This window comes from Anabrus simplex, chromosome 2 (assembly GCF_040414725.1).
Source record: "Anabrus simplex isolate iqAnaSimp1 chromosome 2, ASM4041472v1, whole genome shotgun sequence".
NCBI lineage: Eukaryota > Metazoa > Arthropoda > Insecta > Orthoptera > Tettigoniidae > Anabrus > Anabrus simplex.
In genome coordinates this window covers 991,874,061-991,894,115 of record NC_090266.1, presented here as the reverse complement: position 1 = coordinate 991,894,115, position 20,055 = coordinate 991,874,061, and the positions used below count along the sequence as shown (strand labels likewise).

The 20,055-nt window shown below is 38.1% G+C and overlaps 1 protein-coding gene across 1 annotated transcript in view; it reads left to right on the top strand.

The window, feature by feature from the left end:
• RhoGAP19D (Rho GTPase activating protein at 19D) overlaps nt 1–20,055 on the top strand; it is a 528,281-nt gene that overhangs the window by 143,799 nt on the left and 364,427 nt on the right. The window contains exons 12-14 of the mRNA XM_068226072.1: nt 4,151–4,258; nt 10,601–10,712; nt 19,444–19,542. Of these exons, the coding sequence (XP_068082173.1) occupies nt 4,151–4,258; nt 10,601–10,712; nt 19,444–19,542 (319 nt within the window). The remainder of the gene's footprint in view (nt 1–4,150; nt 4,259–10,600; nt 10,713–19,443; nt 19,543–20,055) is intronic.

The following is a 20,055-nucleotide window of genomic DNA, read 5'->3' as shown; positions in this document are numbered from 1 at the left end:
AATTAGTAGGCCTTGTAGGGAAATTGGTGAGTAAAAAAATTGCTAATGAAATGATTTATTATATGTATTTTTCTGTAATCCAATAATGACCAGTGAAGTATAATCATTAGATAGCCTCACAGTTGAAATATTTCTGTGTTTTATTTAAAACAAAAAAGAGACCATACTGGAGAAAAGCTTAAGAATAATAATAATAATAATAATAATAATAATAATAATAATAATAATAATAATAATGTTATTGGCTTTATGTCCCACTAGCTACTTAAATGGTTTTTGGAGATGCTGAGGTGCTGGAATTTAGTGCCACTGGTATTCTTTTACATTACAATTATCCTTGATATCTTTGCCTAATTCTTTTACATGCCGGTAAATCTACAGACACGAGGCTGATGTGTGTAGTGTAACTTTTTTTCCTTGGATTGTTAGCTTTTTTTTCATGCTTCGGTAACAAAATTATATTCGACCAGAAAGAGGCACATTATTATCCATTCCAGTACTTTGAGGTAGCGAGCAGAGTGAAAGAAGCAGTGTTAGTTGCCAGAGGTTATCCGTAGTAAGTACACACAAAAAAAAAAAGCGGGGGGGTGAGGAAGCAAAGGGAAAACACTGCAAGACAGTGAACAACCAACAATTTTAAGAAATAAATTATTTGTTTGAAAGGTAACAAGTTAATAGAACAAGCTTACAATGACAATTTAAAAGAAAATCTTGAAAAGATCTCTTTATTTTACAGTACGAATTATGTTATTGAAAAAACATAACCAGAATTTGGGACGAATCAAGTTCATAGAATTATCCCCATTAAGTTACCAACGTAGCTTTACCACATCAAAAGAAACACTTATTGAAAGATCTTGAACTTTCGTACAATAAAGGCCACAATAAAAATTACATCACCTGAATGTTTCTAGAACTTTCTTGAAACAACAAACATGAAAGAAAGAGAACTATTGAGGTCTGGTGAAAAGTGAAAAGAAGATGGGATGGGGAGGAATGAAAGGGGAAAAGTCTGACTGCTTAGTTAGAAAAAGTTTCTTACACGAATACGAGATGCATTCCCTTAGACACTCGTAACTAACATCAAAGTTCTTGTCCACACGTTGGGTTTATAAACCGCAACTTGTAAAGAAGCAAAGAGGATTGTAAGTTCTCGTATAGAAAGAAGGGCAAAACAGGAATGAAAATGTTCCCATATGTATTTCAGACGAAAGTTTATTTTTGCTCACCCAGTCCACATTTTGACAATTTTACATTCCAGTTAGACGGAAATATGGAAGTGCGTGCAGACCAGCCGCATGAGGTCAGTGCTCCCTCCACACTATTACACAGTCTGGTGAGCCAGAGCAATGCTTATTCCTTTTATAGGAGAATAGAAGGGCAGACGAGGCACATCAAGGAAGGTTCCGTGTCGTAGCGTATGACGTAGTGTGGAAAGAATTGGAAGCCAGCGAGTGCACAGTATGTGATGTACTCATACAGTGGATGGAGTAGATGCAGATAGGTGAGCAACAGGATGGCGTATATAGTGAAATATACGTAACAGCCGGCACCAGATGATGTTCGCAGACGAAGTAGATGTACAGGTAGAAAAGTTGATGCTATTATTATGTTGGGAGTATGTTACGTGTGTTTGAGCACCTTCACATACCACCGGACTGAGCCAGGATTGAACCTGCAAGTTGGGGTTAGAAGGCCAGCGCCTCAACAGTCTGAGCCACTCAGCACGGCGGAAAGCTTTCTGAAGCAGTTTTGAATTCTGTAGATATGCAGGATCTGAAACTTGACAGTTGTAGATGTCAGTCATATGACAACGCAGCCAACATTTCAGGAATATATTCGGTCTTGTAAGAAAGACTCTAGGAAAGCAATCCTTATTTTCTTAATTCCACGTTCAATTCACTTGCTAAATTTAGTTGAAATGCACACATTAAAATGCTGTACAACTGCAAAATGCTTTTTGATTTATTACAAAATTTATATAATTACTTTGCAGATTCTACAGAATGATGGAAATGGTATTTTTGATTCTGAAAGCATGACATTGAAATCACTGTCAGCAACTCAATGGTGTGCATGTGAAGATGCTTGCAAGAGCTTAAATGCTGATTGGCAAGCAGTGCTTTCTGCATTAAAAATGTTACAAAATGAAAAGGATGGTCACATGTTAAGCTGTAGGTCTTCTTAAAAAGTTCAGACAGTATTGAGGTACCATTTATGACATCACTGTTGATTTATAAACTGTAAATAATAAGTTGTGGAATTAGTTAATATGTTAATTTGAAATTGGTTTGAAAAGTATCTAAACTTAACCAAATACACATGTAACACGCACAGAAATTTAGACATTTTTAGCTGTTAAACCTCAGAGGCAGTCAAATAAAACATATTAAAACATTATGAATAATCCCTTTGTCCGTATAATTGGACAATATATTGCATTAGTTCTACTTGCTGTAATTACATTTGTTATTCATAGGGTTTACATTTCAGTTGAGAGGGCCCAAATTTTCATTTTTTGCAGGCAGGTCCATATCACTTTTGTTATGCCCCTTTAGCAAGTGTGATAGTACATCTTTTCTATCTTTAGTAAATGTGACTGCAAATTGAATTCTGGTCGGTGCATATAAGACTTTTGAAATGGAAAGTCTTGTCCATGTGTTATGGATCCCCTGTGAAACTCATCCCAAGGTTATGACTTAAGTTGCATAAAATAATAATCCCTTTCATACTCATAATTTAATCTTTCGACACATTCTTTTAAAAATGTATCACTGAGCATCTTGCATATAAATAGAGAAAGTCCATTAAAATATTAACCTCAAATAAGTTTTAATCCTTTAGAGATACAGAGACCGGGCGAGTTGGCCATGCGCGTAGAGGCGCGCGGCTGTGAACTTGCATCCGGGAGATAGTAGGTTCGAATCCCACTATCGGCAGCCCTGAAAATGGTTTTCCTTGGTTTCCCATTTTCACACCAGGCAAATGCTGGGGCTGTACCTTAATTAAGGCCACGGCCGCTTCCTTCCAACTCCTAGGCCTTTCCCATCCCATCGTCGTCATAAGACCTATCTGTGTTGGTGCGACGTAAAGCCCCTAGCAAAAAAAGAAAAAAAAATTAGATACAGAGTATCTTTCACTTTCAATAATGTCACCAAGGGGCTTAATCAAACTAACAGATACTTTTCCAAGGTGTCAGTATCTATAAAGATAATGGTATTACCTGTATTGTTTCTAAATTGAACTACATTATTTTCTGGTAAGTACTTCTTGAGAAAATATGTCTTCAGACTTGCTTCAGTTCGAAAAAATCGCTATCGAGGCAAGCAAGACATGCTATATACAGAGTTCCTTAATCTTCTTCCAACACCTAGATATTCACTCTACTGTGCCCATAAATACACTACGATGACAAGGAATCATTGAAAACCTTTAATATTGCCGTAGCTAACAGCTTAAGGAAATGCCAATAGGCAATGGCTTTTAAGGAGGAACATTCATTCAAATGGGACCGTCCATGTATGTCAAAGCACGTGTGAAGATTTTCTTGAAGTACACGTAGCATTTTGAAAAATAAAAATAATGCCTCTAAATTTGCAATGCCCACATCTGTAATGCTAGGTGTAGAAAAGAGTATAGTTCCATTTTAAAAATACAAAATTAGTACCATTTTGTCAGCATATTTTGACACCCTGTAAAGGCATTGCAAGTTCAAATTTTGATCGCTGTGGTAACCTTAATGAAAGTGAATAGACTTTCGATATCTCTTAACAGTTTCGAGTTACTTGAGGTGAATATTTTAGCTGACTTACCTGGTATCTATATTTCTTCCTTCGTTAGTACTGTGTAAAGGCCAGAAGCTTGCTCTCACTTTCTCTGTCAGCTTGTATTCCAGGGTATCCTTCCTAAAAGCAGCCCGTAATAGGAGTAGCAGTATATCATGGAACAGAACATAGCAACGCAGGATATTAGATAAACTTTGCACACAATATAATTCTCAAAAATGAATAACTAAATTGTCTCTTGTAAAAGTGTGAAGTTCTGTCTCTTCAGTTACATGTATTGCATGAAGTTAGAACATCTTAACTACATAATATCTGAAGTAGAGCTCAGTAGGGAGTTATTGTACCTCAAATGTGTGAAATTGCAGCAGTGTCAGGAAGTGGCGACCTCCATTATTTCCTGATGACGTCCAAGAACTGAAGCGCATCTTTGAAGACGTGGCTTCCCCTGCCCAGTCTCGTCATCTAGCTGTGTGGTGAGCACTTTGTGCTGTCTGATAATTCCTTTCTTTCTTTCTCTTCTTCTTACTTCTGTTGTGCCAAATTTACGTCCTCTTTTTTCTACTGCTTTCCAACACTAATGACTTCAAAATTTCTCTCTTCTTACTAGTATGTGTGTGCATGTACATCATCCTCGGAGGCAGGGTCAGAACATCAAATGGACATCTTGGCAGGTGTTCTGTCAGCAGCTAATGTCTATTCTGTAGTGTTGTTCAGAATTACCAGTTTGGATGAAACAGTTGTTTTCGCTTGTTGAAATGGTGTTTATGGCTTAGTCATGTTGTCCAATACAGTATTTCACAAGCTTAAATAAGAAACCCCTCATAAGAGTGTATTGGTGTTAGCAACTTTTGCTATTCAGCTGGCAGCTACTGCATAATGTTGTAACTCTGGCCACCTTCTTGAGAATGGGTGCCTAACCTGTTAAATTACTCTTTCATGACTCTAAATTTGTTGTACTAATTCTGGATATTCCAACAGGAAGAAATCTACATACTTCCTTCAATAAAGTTTTTTTCTTCTTAATTTCATTTACTGCAATATGATTACTGCATAAAATTTATTAGCAATGTTCTTCATTTCAGGAAACGCACATTTATCAGCTCGTAAATATAGGCTTCCTGTTGTGTGGTGTAGTGGTTACCTAAAGTAACAATTTTTTTATGGACTCTGTTTTTAGCTAATCAGTCTTGCTTCAGGGTGATTATTCTAATTTTTTTCTAGCCTTATACTGTGTATGGAACTTAATCTATTTGTGCTGATAATTTTTTGTGCCCAAAACTGTATATAGCCTAAAACTTGGGTTGTGTTTTTTACATGGGAAGTTTTCCTTCCTCATTTCAGCATTTGAATGTATGATGCATTTTTCTGTAATGTTTCATAATAACAATCTCTCAAGCATGTAATTTGCACAAATAATGAACACTACCTCAGTAGGATTGCCATTATCAAAAAGTCCAAAACCAGGAAATAATTTGCAAAAGTTTGGTATGGCCAGTATAAGGAAGGATTAATGTCAAGAAATAACTTAGTATCATATAATGACTGGAACATGTGTGTGTGTATTTGTAATGCACTAAGCATCTGCATACCACTTATACTGTATTTCTCAGATCCAGGAACCAGAAGAAAGGAACTTTGATTGTGAATAAACCTATGAAATACAGTGTAACTTGCATTTTTCATGTTTTATTGTACCTGCAGCATTGTATTGACAGTTTAGGGGTAATGTGCTCCTTTCTTCTGTCCTTTGGACAAATACAAGAGAGAACTCCCTTTCTACATCTGCATTATGCCCAGAAATAATACCCTGCATTTGTCAGCAGTTCAGAATACTGTTCCCACGGAACACAGTCATTGCAATATTGCTGCAGTGATTGCAAAGGGTAATGCATATCTTAATAATCAATGATATATCTTAGTTCATGACAACTTCTGGATATTTGGTGGCCAATTTAAATACTCGAATTTGACTTCCAAACATTCTAAATAATTATAATAAATTATCACAGACTTCTGTTTTATGGCGTGGAAGTTGTTCTTATTGTATAAAATCACGAATTGTCCATGAAATCCATGACAAATGGCAACCCTATTCCCTAGACTGCGTGCACACACTCTCTCTCTTTCTAAATCAATAAACACAATTCAAATCACACACAATATAACCACATACCGTAAAGTGAGGTAACTTCAGCCATACAGGGTAACTTCGATCACTGACGAATAGCAACATTTATTTTCTCCTGCCTCCTATACTGGAAAAGATAAACCACTTCCAACAACTGAAATGCACATACAATAGAAAATAGAATGCTCTATCAACACTTGGTAGTCCAAATAACATTAGCGGGCTCATTGTTGAATCAATAGATTTTTTTCGCAGCCCCGACTATTGTCTTCTCTGGTAACAGCAGAAAACAAACTGTTCTCTAGCCCCAGCATTCGATTCTCCATTCCAGTGGTTTATGTGGTCAAAATGTAAGTTTGTCTGGTAACTGATCAACACAATTTGATGCATTTTATTCAAATAGGTTTTTCAGGGAATAGTTTTGAGATAAAAGTTGTCCTCTTCCGGGGTAACTTTGGCCATGCAAAACATGACGCGGCAGCGGATGTTGTAATTACAATCCTGTTTACTTCAAGAAAGCTTTAGAAGAGATTAATAAAGGCGCAATAACAATAAACAGGGAAGTTTATCCCGACAGGGAGGGGAAAGACAGTTTCCATTTTCAATGATAAATAGACGGACATCAGTTGACAGGGACTATACACATTTAAGAACTTGATTGACAGCCCAGATAGTTTCTAATTTAGAAGACAGTGCATTATGAGGATAGTCTACAAGATTACTTCTTTTCCGATCGCCTTTTCTCACGATTGGCTTTATGATTTCCATACCTGTTATTTATAATATTTTGTACCATTACAAATATTTATGCAATGCAACATGTAATTCATAATATCATACAATGCTTGAACACTTTGGCTAAATAAAATAGTTTCTTCTTTGGGGAAAAAGTGAATTTGATCACTATACATCTGTTTCACCATAAATCGTTTAAATTTGTTTGTGATTGTTGATACTGGGCGTTTTGCAAGTTTTAAAAAAACATTCACGGTGGCCGAAGTAACACTACATCGAAGAAAACTTTGTTTCTTGAGTTATTTTTTTACGGCGGCTAATGTTACCCCAAACATGGGGTAACTCCGGCTACTCTTTCGATAATCGTTACTCATTACTGAATAACAATTGGAATTGTGTTCGTATTTAAAAATGAAGAACAAACATGGCAGAATTTATATTATATTTTACAAAAAATTAGAGGGAATATTTCACATTTTTAAAAATATACGAAAAAGTGGCCGAAGTTACCCCGTTTTATGGTACTACAGAAACATCTTCCTAACCACAGCACTGGTAGCATACGAGGTGTGTTCAAAAAAAGACCGAACTGTGGCTAGAAAAACTTTATTATGTAGCTTACATCATTTCACAGACTGTCCCCTTCAAAATAGTCCCCTGCACTATCAACAGCGTGTTGCCAACATTTCTTCCACTTTTGGAATGCTTCCTGGAATGCATCCTGGAATGCACTTTCTTTGATGGCGCGAAGTTGCCTCGTCGCATTCTCGTTGATCTCTTCAATGTCTTGGAAACGATGTCCTTTCAAGGTGGTTTTCAATTTGGGGAATAAGAAAGTCTGCTGGAGCCAAGTGATGGACAATGCCTTTCCAATCAAAAAACACAATCAGCATCACCTTGATGTTTGAACGACTCATTCGTGCTTTTTTCGGTCGAGGAGAACCTTTCCCCACCCACTGTGATGATTGCCTCTTGGTTTCGACATCGTAACCGTACACCCATGTCTCATCTCCAGTGTTTCCACAAACGTTTTCCCAACTTTGAAGCAGAACTTCACGCACACGCGTTGTTCCTCAAGCTGTTTCATTATAGAATTCGACGAACATGTGACACACACAATCACTTCAGAGGCTCTAACTCAACTGATAATGCAGGCAATGGAATGCGGAAAGCAGCTGTCTGTTGTCAGAAGTTGCCGCTAGGCGCCGCCACAGTCACAACTCGCTCAATGTTGCGGTTTGCGCGCAATTTACAAAGTTCGGTCTTTTTTTTTTGAACACACCTCGTATAGTAGATATCAGTGTTCTCATTCCAGGAGTTGGTCAGTGTTTCTGCACAATGGAAAGTGCTGCAATGAGAGAACTTTACTACTGTATTTTCAAAGGAAAATAATTTTAATTCTGTTTAACTTTATAGTTAACATTCACGAATACTACTTCATGTATTTCTGAAATGAGATTTTTGTTACTTGTATGGTAGATCAGGTAATGATTTACACTGATGAACCATTGCATTATGACCACCCCAACCCAGGAACTTTCAGCGTGCCTGGTGCAGTGAGAGTAACAAGTACTGACATGCTGGTAGCATGGTACATATAGGGTAGGTCTACAGGCTTGGTGTTAGTCATGTCTCCAGTGTCAGAATTGAAAAAGTGGCCATTCACTCTGCGTTTGATAGAGGGCAGATTGTGATGGCATGGTGCCTTGGTACCAGCATTTCTAAAACTGTGCAGATTATGGGATGCTCTCGTGTCCCTGTTCTTAATTAATATCAAAAGTGGTACAACGGTAAGCAAATTATGATTTGTCATCCAGTCGTTTGTCAACAGCAGATCATTGATGCTAGAGGAGGTTGTCACGTGTTGTTCGGAGCCATCCTGGGACCTCATTTGGAGGAATTTTCAACATTGGTGTTGACCAGGCCAATGCTTCCCTGCACGCAGTTCATCGAACACTGCTACACATGGGACTGTGGAGTCGATGACCCTGTCGTACACCAATGCTGACTGCGCTCTACCGAAAGCAGCACATGAGATGGGTGCAGAATCATCGCCACTGAACTGTGGATAATTGGAGAAAGGTGTCCTGGTCTGATGAATCCAGATTCCTGGTTTATCATGTCTGCAGCCAGGTGCATGTACGCAGATTTCCAGCACAGGCTATGGGACGTCTAGCAGACAGGCTGGTGGAGGAAGTGATCTTGGCGATGTCTCTATGGCACATTCTGCGGCGTGCCACACAGCCAGGACTGTGAACAGCAGGTTCGAGGAACAGGAGAGTAAATTTGCTTTAATGCCGTGAACCCCAAATGGCCCCAATTTGAACCCCAGTGAACATCTGTGGTTGGACTTGGGTAGGTGGGTTCATGTTACATCACTACCACCACTCAGCAGTGTACACCAACTGAAGGATTTGTTGTTACGCTTGTGGTACCAGATACCCCACGATATCTTCCACTATCTTGTTGAATCAATGCCTTGCCAAGCAGCCGTGGTTCTGCGGACAAAATGTGGTCTTACAGCGTATTAAATAGGTGGTCATAATATAATGGTTCATCGGTGTACATGCTGTTAAAATTTTAAGAACCTTACATTTTATATGTACTTCCAAATCATTTACTTTTCAGGTATTAAAAAAAAAACCCAGGTGTTTGTGTGTTCGTTTGTTTGAGCTACGAGTGTATATTGTCCTTGGCAGCAACTAGACTTTTCACTTTCTTAGAAATGCAACGGTTACACAGCAGCAGAGATATAATGCGAGGACAGTACATCTGTAACTGGAGGAAAATGTTTCAGCTTCTCAAGTAGATAAGAGTTGCAAAGAATGTTAGATCTTTTCTTTCAACTTGGAGACAAATTGTTTAATATCAGTATAGAAACCAATAAAGATTTGTCGATAGAAGTAGTGGTAGCTTAAGGTTTTGGTGTATTCTCAGAGTTACATTATATCTAATGTGTGATGGTGAAGTATGTATGCTTAATGAACATTAGAACTTGTGATGAATGGGGCTGTGTATCAATCTTCGTAAGGTAAAGCATGCTCACCATAAATTCATGCTGTCATGTCATATCTTTTACCTTTGACTTACAAACAATGACCACCCATCTGTTGCTCCCATACAGCAGGATAGGCCTGAAATGCAAATGATGAAAGGGGAATTTTGGGTGTGAACGCTCTTCGGTCATACAAAAGCACCTCTTACCAGATTCAGTTACTCCCTGTGTGCTGCCTGCTGCAAAAATTTGTAGAAAAGACTCTCACATTAATTTTGTCCGTCATGCATGACATTCAACCTTTATAGGTCTCTTCCCTACAAACTTGATGTACCATTCTTTTCAGATATATATATATTCCATTCGGATGGCACTGAAAGTCACATTGTTTTTAAGATATCCATGTACAGCAGCTGTACTTGTTGGGAGAAAACCTGATGACAGGTATAATTATTAAATTGTTCTCCGAAAGAAGATCGAAGGTAGATCTGACATCTCTGCTCAAGCCTTCACTTATTTCAAAGCATAAAAAGTAGCTACTGATCTTCAATTGTTCTTATCACCTGGTATGGAAGTTTTTATTTGATATTGATTGGAGTGTAGCCTAAAACCATATTTTATTCTACATAAACCACAATTTTTTGTAATTGTTCCGTGATTTGTCTTCTCGGGTTTCATTTGCGTGTTGTATTGAATTCTTCTGCACTACTACTTTATTTTGCTGAAAGTTCCTCGCCCATGCTGTTACTTAAAATGCTTGACTGTGCAGTACAATTCGTAATTAACAAAAACAACTGTATATAGTTGGTGACTCAAATATTTGATGATGTTAATAAATGTGCATGCTATTTTAAAATTATTTCATTTTCTCAAAATTAGTTTTTGGATGGTATTGAAGCTTTCCACTGCAGTCTGGCTTGATTCTTGTATCATGATAGTGATTCGTTTGTTTTTCAGTAGTTCACATTATGCTGCTCTTGACCAGCCAATCAAGTTAAATGGGAAGGAGAATCTGGTTGTTATCAAAGAAGGAAGTTTACACTGCAAAGTGACTCTGATAGATGGCAAGGTAAGATAATTCATTTGAAGTTTAATAGCTCAGTGTTGTGTTTAAGATTGAAGAGTAAAGATATTATTTTATTGATATCCCTGGCTTGATATGCAGTCATTATTAAAAGGGACCATCTCTTCAGGCAGCTAAATTTTAACCACCGAGCTTGGCAAGATTTAAAGATGGAAATACATGTATATGTACTGATGAATTAAATCCAGTTGAACCACCGTATAGCAATATTTTAGGTCCCAAACAGATCATATTGTTATATCAGTGTTGTTATATTGAGGAAATAAGATATTGCATGCATAATACCATTTGTCATACTGATTAAGGTAACATGCAAAGTGGCTAAAATGATATGCGTACGTATATGCTGTACCATTTATCTAGATAATAAATAATGTAATGCATTATGCAATAATACTGAAGTAAATTTTTGCTGCACTTGTTTATTTTGGAAATTCATTGGTAACCTATATTTCCTTTTTGCTCTTGAAAGCCTCTTTAATAAGTACTGATAATTAATCCCTTAACTGGGGAATAGTTTCATAACATCAACCAGCCAGTGGGTAATTATTCAGCGTAACGCGCACTTTTGGAATGGGTACAGTAGCGTGCAGCAGATGTAAATTAAAAAAAAAAAACAAACCCCATGGCACTACAGCCCTTGAAGGGCCTTGGCCTACCAAGCGACCGCTGCTCAGCCCGAAGGCCTGCAGATTACGAGGTGTCACGTGGTCAGCACAACGAATCCTCTCGGCCGTTATTCTGGGCTTTCTAGACCGGGGCCGCTATCTCACCGTCGGTTAGCTCCTCAATTCTAATCACGTAGGCTGAGTGGACCTCGAACCAGCCCTCAGGTCCAGGTAAAAATCCCTAACCTGTCCAGGAATCTAACCCGGAACCTCCGGGTAAGAGGCTGGCACACTACCCCTACACCACGGGCCGGCGTAGATGTAAATATATTTTACTTGATTTATTTACATTACGAGTGATATAGTACAAATTCAATAGCATTATGTTATTGTCGTTTTTCTTGTAAACCCGTAAATATATACACAGTGTGTTGATACAAAAGTGAATTTAAAAAGTGTTCCTTTCATTATTATGATGACATTTTTCAAGTTTTCAGATATGGATCAATAGGTTCTGCATACTTTCTGGTCCATAGGTCATTCAGAAATTGCGCACAGTGTGGTAAATACGGAAGCAAGGGCAAGCACAAAGTGCCACGTCACATTCCTCACAGTAGTAGACAGTTTCCCATTGCCTCTGGTTTGACAGGCAACCCCAGTTAAGGGGCTAAAGATTCCTAAGCAGTTAAATGTTCCTCACAATGAATTCATTCTATCTATCCTAACAATTCAAATATTGCCAACATAGGGTCCAAAAATTGGTATGTGTACATATAATATTTGCAGCCGCTTTTTAATTCCATCATCCAAATCTTCAAACGCTGTTAATTTTGTTTTCAAATTTATTGACCTGAATTGGACAGAGGACATACCTACATTGCATACATGCACTAGAAAATAACTGGAAACAATGGCTATTTTAAAAGTTCCGAACTTCACGCTTCAACCAGTACAGATCTGCATGTAGGGGTTGCCCAGGTGGTAGATTCCCTGTCATTTGCTTGCCTAGATGTTATACAATTCAAAGAAGTTGTAAATTTATCAAACATTTCCCTTAGTAAATTATTACAGTTCCTAATTCCTCTTCCTATAAACAAATCTTAGCCCAATTTGTCCTCTTGAATTTCATATTTCATATTATGACATTCCAACTTCTAAAAACTCCATTCAAACTTATTCATCCACTCCAACGACAGCTCTAAACATACTGGTTAGTTCAGCAGCTTGTTTCCTTACTCCCAGGTCGTCTCAACCCAAGGTTTTGAACATTCTCATAACACTACTCTTTTGTCAGAAATTGGCCAGAACAAATTGTGCTGCTTTCCTTTCAATCCTTCAGTTTTCGAATCAAGTAATCCTGGTGAGGATCCAGTATACTGGAAAAATACTTTCATTGGGGTCTTACCAGTGACTTACCATATTTACAGTACTCACATAATTCTCCCTCCCTGATTTTTAGAACAGAAATTTGGAAAAAAAAAAAAATCCCGTATTTCCCCCCTTCCCCTTGTTTTATCTACGGTTTCCACTCGTTACGAACCACAGACTTATCTCGTCTTCATGATTCATGCTGATGTATGGAAATCGGGAAGTAGTTTGGAAATTCCAATTATGTTTTCCATGCTAAGAGAGGAGGAAATACTGATTATTCAGCATTCCAGCACCCGGGGCCAAAACACACCCGTGACTGATAGCCATAACTTGCCCTTGTTATCAGCCGTGACTCGCACGTATACAGTAATCACTTTCAGGTGTTTTTATGTGTGAATTGTTGTGCGAAGTGTTTGCTAGTGATGTGATGGGAGAGAAAAACAGTAGTTATGATGCACAATTTAAATTGTCTGTAATAGAATTTGTCAAAAAAAAACCTGAAATCGTGCTGCATCCGTGAATTTTCCATAGCACCATAAAGTGCATTTCTGGCAGAAGCAGAAAGAAGAATTACAGAGTACCAAGAAAACAACTTTATCATTTCGGGGTCCAAAAACCGGGAAGCATCCAGAAATTGAAAAGGAAGTTGAGGAATGATGAGAGATCAATTGAGAAATTACGGCTTTTCAGTTTCCCACGAGATGCTCCAGTTAAAGGCAGTAGAAGTAGCTAAAACCTTGAAAATTCCTGATTTTAAAGAAAGGAGAGAGTGGCTTTGTCTTTGCATAAAAAGGAACAATCTTTTCTCTTCAAAGGACATCTGTATGCCAGCGACTTCCGAAGGACCACAGTGAAAAATTCGTTTCATAGACTTGTAATTAGGAAATGGTGTGAGTACAGTTACCTGCTATAACAAATCGGAAATTCAGATCAAACTCTGATTTCCTTTGATAAGCCTAGAAACACTGCAATTACCGAAAAAGGAGCACCCAGCGTAGTCGTGAGGACTACTGGGGCAGAGAAGCTTCACTGCACAGTTATGCTGGCTGTTACTGCACACGGGTGAAAACTTCCTCCCTATGTAATTTTTAAGCAAAAAACAATTCGTAAAGAGAAATTTCCTTCCGGTGTGCATATTCTTGTCCAGGAGAAAGGACGGACCGTGGCGGATTTCATGAGGATTGGTTGAGTGTTGTGTGCGGAAGATGGTCTGGCCATCTCTTAAACCACAGGTCTCTCCTGGATTTATACAATTTCCATGGCCATCTTGTTGATGTTCACCAGGAAATGGTCAACTAAAAGACTGATGATGCAGTAATTCCTGGTGGCTTTACATCAGCCTTGCAGCCTCTTGATGTAAGCTGTCAACTAGTCGTTCAAGGACAACGTGTGATGGGTATATTCTGAATGGATGGCGGGAGGTTCATACACTCTGACACCTACCGGGAAGATCAAGAGGCCTTCACTAGAATTAATGTACAAGTGGATTGTTCGTGCATGGGGACTGATTTCACAAGACATTATTGTGAAAAGTTTCAAGAAAACTGGCATTTCCAATGAACTAGATGGAACTGAAGATGACTGCATCTGGGAGATGGAAGAGATTGGGAGTGATTCATTGCAGATGACTTCAGAAGAAAAGAGATGATGAATGACATGATAAGTCTATTTCTTTAAAGTGAAATGCATATTAGCAAAGGCAGTTTTATAGATTTTACCCTAATACAGTATTAAAATTATTCAGGTATCGGGCTCCTATCTTCAGGGAATTCTCGTGTGACATTAAAAGATGCTTTCTGTATAATTATTGTCTTCAATTTTTTAAAGTTAAAATTGTGTTGTATATATTTTCGAATATTTTGTACTATTTTAGGCCTAAATAGATTTCATAACTTAAGTAAGGTAATTATGTTCAATTTTTCATTTCCTTTTTAAATTTAGATTTGCATAATTTTCCCTCCTCATTTTTGAAGTTAGAAAAAGGTAAAAAAAAAAAAAGGGTGGGGAGGAATTATGCAAGTAAATACAGAACATCTTTTACATCCTTAGGACAACCCCTAAATACCATCATAACCAAATTAAGAGAACTGTAACTTATTTACAATTTCATTGATATGATTACCCCAATGAAGATCTCTTATATTACAGCAATTCCCATGAGGTACATACAGCCTGATTTTCCACACTGGTTAGCATCATACCATTCTGTGCTGTCCATCTCACAACATTGTAGACGTCTTTTTGCAGTCGCTCACAATCCTGTAACTGATTACTGTATACAATATAACATCATCTGCAAAAAGCCTTATCGGTGATTAAAGTTCTTCGCTTATATCATTGATGTATGTAAGAAAACTTAAAGATCCAACATTACTGCCTTGCGGAACAGCCCTCTTAGTCACTGCTGGATGAGATAATGCTTTTAGAAAATTAGGTACCCATTCAATCACTCATTTGCCTATTTCAAGAGCCCTCATTTTCATCAGTAGTCACCCATGATCCACCCTCTGAAAAGCCCTGGATAGATCATTAGTGATACAGTACACCTCCTGACTGTAATATATTTTTTGTTAGAATCCTGCAAAATGAGCCTTACTGGAATAATATTAAATAAACTCAAACTGCCTTCTATCAAACCAGTCAGTAATTTCGCACATGTGTCTAATATAATCAGAATGTTTTTCCACAGCTGATGTGCAATGTCGAGCTGACGGGCCTGTATTTATCTGCTTTATGTTTACCACCAGCTCGTCTGGTGGCCATGATCGTTAAAGCACGAAGTATATGTGGTCTGACACTATGGTTAGCTGGTTCGAGTCTGTTGGTCGAAAATATTTTCACGAACAGAATGTTGGCCGGCAGGGTTCGGGAGGTGGTGGTATACCATCTCTAATCACTAGATTGCGAGCCAAAAGAATGGGGTTCAGTTTCAAACCCCTCTGCAGTGCTCAAATGGAGCGAGGTCAAATGACACCGTTGATGGCAATTCGTCCATCGGATGGAGGGTTGTAAAGCCTTGAGCAGACCTCTTCCTGCTATTTGACAGGAGTAGGCTATGTGCTGGCACCGGGTTTCACTTTCTCCCTTTGTACTATCATATATCACGTCATTCATTTCATCTCTGTAACTCTTTTGACGAGGCTGAAATCAGGAAGGGCATCCAGTGTTAAAAAATCACTACAAAGATTCTTCTCGCTTCATACCCGACCCCGTAGAGAAACGTGACAAGGGTTGTCATGCATATTTATCACAGTTTCTTTAGTACAGTGGGGTTACTATAGTTGCTCTCCCTTAATTTGGTGTAGCTCTTCATTCAAACTGTAATCAGATAAGTACTGTATCCCAACCCATTGCCTTTATAATATCTCGAAAAACCGTATCAATTCCAGCTGCTTTTCTAGTTTTCAACTTTTGTGTCTTTTTGTAAATATCTTTATTGTTGTAGGTAAATTTCATACTTCACTGTGGTTTTTTTTCCTTGGTCATCTTCTCTACCTGTACATTATCCGTATGTCTGGCTGTCTTCACATACTGCTGATTAAATATGCCTTCTGTAAATCCTCACATATACACTCCCCTTGTTCACATATGTTTCCTGGAAACCTTATAGTGCCTTTAGTACCCTTATACATTTTTTTCACTACAATTCATATCGCTGCTAATTATGTTTGCCATCATAGCTATCATAGCTGACTTTTTGCTAAATTCAATTTCCTAGCAAGTTCCTTCAATCTCTCCTTACTTCCACCATTCCTAATTCCTTGTAAACTTCTATATTCTGTTACTCTGTTATAATACATTGGGTCTTCACCATTCCTCACCATCTGTAAAGGTATATACCTCTTACTGCTATAAACCCATCCCATAGACTAACATTTTTACTGTTTTCCACAGATAATAACGTAAAATCTCCCTCATGCCTCTCTTATCAAACAGTACTGATTAATAGCCTACTCTTACAACTTCCTATCTATGAACACATATTAAATACTAACGTTGTTGTAATCTTAATTTGCTTGAGTATAAACAACATTTATACCAAACTTTATAGTCAGCACTTCGTCCGCTCCAGAATATCGAGCTGCAGGGCACTCTGTTATGTTGTAAGACAGAATTGAGGCTTCCTTACTTATACCAGCTGTCACTTCTATACAGCTCATCTGGTTTTATCAGCACCATGCTTCGAATATTCTTCTCCCTGGTTACTTCCATCACTTACTGATTCAGCTGTCATTCCCCAGATTAACTTCTTTACCATTTGTTGGTCGTGCTTTTTCTGTCTTTCACATTACCTTCCCAGTTAACTTTTGGCAAATTGAGATCGCCCTCTATACTTGCGTCCTTTCTGTGTCATTCCGCACATCGCTGATTATCTTATGAATTAATTCTGTGTTAGTGTCGCCACTTCCAGGCCGTACATCCCAAAACCTCAAGGCAGCTAATAATTCTGATGTGTTGGTAAATTCCAGATGCTTTGTTACTACTTAGGTCCCTCTGTGCTCTGTAAAATCTTTGTCTCAAAATTGGGTCTCTTATTTGTCAGCAGCTTCCTCTATTTCCAGTATGTTATCTATTTCTTTTTTGAATACAGCTGCTCAATCTGTTCCTGCCATACTTTGCCTTGATATCTTTCCCTAGAATTGATTTTCTGCCTGAGCTCCTAATAGTCATAAACCTCTCTTCCCCTTCTCTCATTTTTGGTGATCTTTTTCGTATGTTACTATTTCTTGATGGATGCAGTGGTTTTGCATCCGTCTTTTGACACAGGCCAGTGCAAAATGTAGCTTCCACTGAAGTCTGTCTCATTTATATCTGTGATACTATGGAAGCTGCTTAAGTATGGGTGGTGCTGAGTAATGATATTCAGAGCATGACTAATATGTCTTAACGTTTTGAAAAGTGCTACTCATAGGGCCTGTGCCGCAAAAGCACTTTCTGCCCAGTGAGGAAAGTAGTAACAAATTACTTCATTCATTGTATGCCTCATTATGCACTGCTATTGGTTTCTGCAGTTTCCTTAAAACAGTATAACCTTTGGTGGTGCTTTTTGAGGCTACCCTCTGGGCTGAAGACCCTACAGGCAGCCATGCAATCTTCAACATCTTTACTTTATTTTATTAATGCAATACCCCTTAGTTGCCTTTCACTTTGCTTGATATATATATTTTTTTTTTTTTGCCAGTGGCTTTACATCACGCCGACACAGATAGGTCTTTTGGCAACGACAGAATAGGAAAGATCTAGGAGTCGGCAGGAAGCGACCGTGGCTTTAATTAAGGTACAGCCCCAGCATTTGCCTGATGTGAAAATGGGAAACCGCGGAAAACCATCTTCAGGGGTGCTGACAGTGGGATTCGATGATGATGATGATGATGATGATGATGATGATGCTTGTTGTTTTAAGGGGCCTAACATCGAAGGTCATCGGCCCCAGTGGGATTCGAACCACCTACTATCTCCCGGATGCAAGCTCACAGCCGTGCACCCCTAACTGCACAGCTAACTCACCCGGTGCTTGATACTTAGTCACCTGTTCTGATACTTAAGTCTTCATCCATAAGATGTGGTATCTTGCAAGTTATCTATTAAAATAATACTTGGTTGTGCCTTCCTACCTTTTCATCAGCAGCCTAATGTTCTCATTCCTTAAAACTGTGCTTTTTTTTTTTTCTTCATTTATTGTTCCTACTTCCATAACTTGTTTAGTTAGACATAGTGCAACACTGTCCTGGAAACTTACCCTCCTTTTATTGCCAACTTATGTACATTACATCTCTTTGTCTGCCTTCTTTCTTAATTTTCAGTTGGTTTCTCATGACCAGGCTGTGGTCAGAGTGGTCGGGCTTACTGTCTAATACCTGTTTTCTAAATCTCTGACTAAAGATTTTTGATATTTTCCTCCCTTTATACACCCTCCATTTGTGGTTTTGGGTCAAGTGTTCACAAGGAGTAGAATTCTACCAGCTGGCTTTCTGTCTTACTCCTTTGCCCCAGTTCATATTCTCTCACTACATAACACCATGAATACTAAACATGGTGTACATGCTAACTCCGTACTCTTATCACTATGGAAGTGAACACTTCCCAAGCATCAGCAGATCTTGATGCTATTTCTACACACAGAATCCTAAGCATAGATACCCTGTAATACTCCCGTAACTTCTTCAGGTGGGGTCTCTTTACAAGAGACATAACAGGTTTGGCTGCTTGGTTAGGTGTTCACCTCCTGTACCGAAATGTGTGAGACTGCAACTTGCAAAGTACAGTAAATTCGCAATTGAGAAAAATGAAGTGTATACGTTGGTAGGTTTACTGACAAATTAAGGAATTAATTTCAGGGGAAGAATTCTCGAGTCAGGTTAGTATCTCTTAGCACTGATAGTAGTTAAGGGTAGCAGTTGCTTTGTATGACTTTATTTACATTTAAAATCTTCCACTTTTACACATATGCAAAATGTACATTTAAAAACATTGTTGCCAATATTATACTTCCTTCACGAATACATAGGAACAACTGCTGATGGAATATAAACTTGTATCTATAACCCAGAAACGTGTATAATATCTTTTTAATTGTATTAATCCTATAATAAGATTCTTTGTACCTCAAGTAATGCTCCAGTGTTTTAGTTCTTATATGAATAGCTTATATCCTAAATTTGTTTAAATTGGTTTTTGTTGAAATGCAACATTAATGTAAACATAATTTTCATCCTGTTGCAATGTGTTGGTTACAGCGTGCCAGTGACAGGTCATGGAAACTTGTTTGGGCAGTATTACGGGGTCCTATCTTGATGCTGTATAAAGAACGTCGTGACTTTAATCAGCCTACACAGGTAGGAAAGTTCAGTTCTACAGTTCATTGACTAATATTTTTTGGTGATGTTAATTACTTTAAGTAGTTACGGAAACTATACTTGTAGAGATACATGTTTGAATGAAGTCTAGCATTCTTTGACTGAATTATTATGCAAAGCCTTATTCTTCATGGAACTTCATGCTTCTGTTTTTAATTCTTTTATTAGCTCTGTATCCCTGTGCAAATTGCTGTAGTGGTAGAAATCATTGGTTTAGAGATAAAACTCACCAAGTGACTTTCATGTTTCTGAGATAAAATTTACTTTTTTTCCCAGCCATAAATGAACCAGAAATGCAATTGGTGATTTCTTCTAAAATAGAAAATGGGATGGAGTCTTCCTATGCACTTGATGACCTCTTCATGAGACAAAAAAATATTATTTTGATTCGAAACCACATATAACTCATCTTCCTCTAAAAGTGGACTTGGTGACTTTTACCTCTGTCCAACTCCTTTGCCCCAGTTCATGTTCTCTCACTACATTACACCG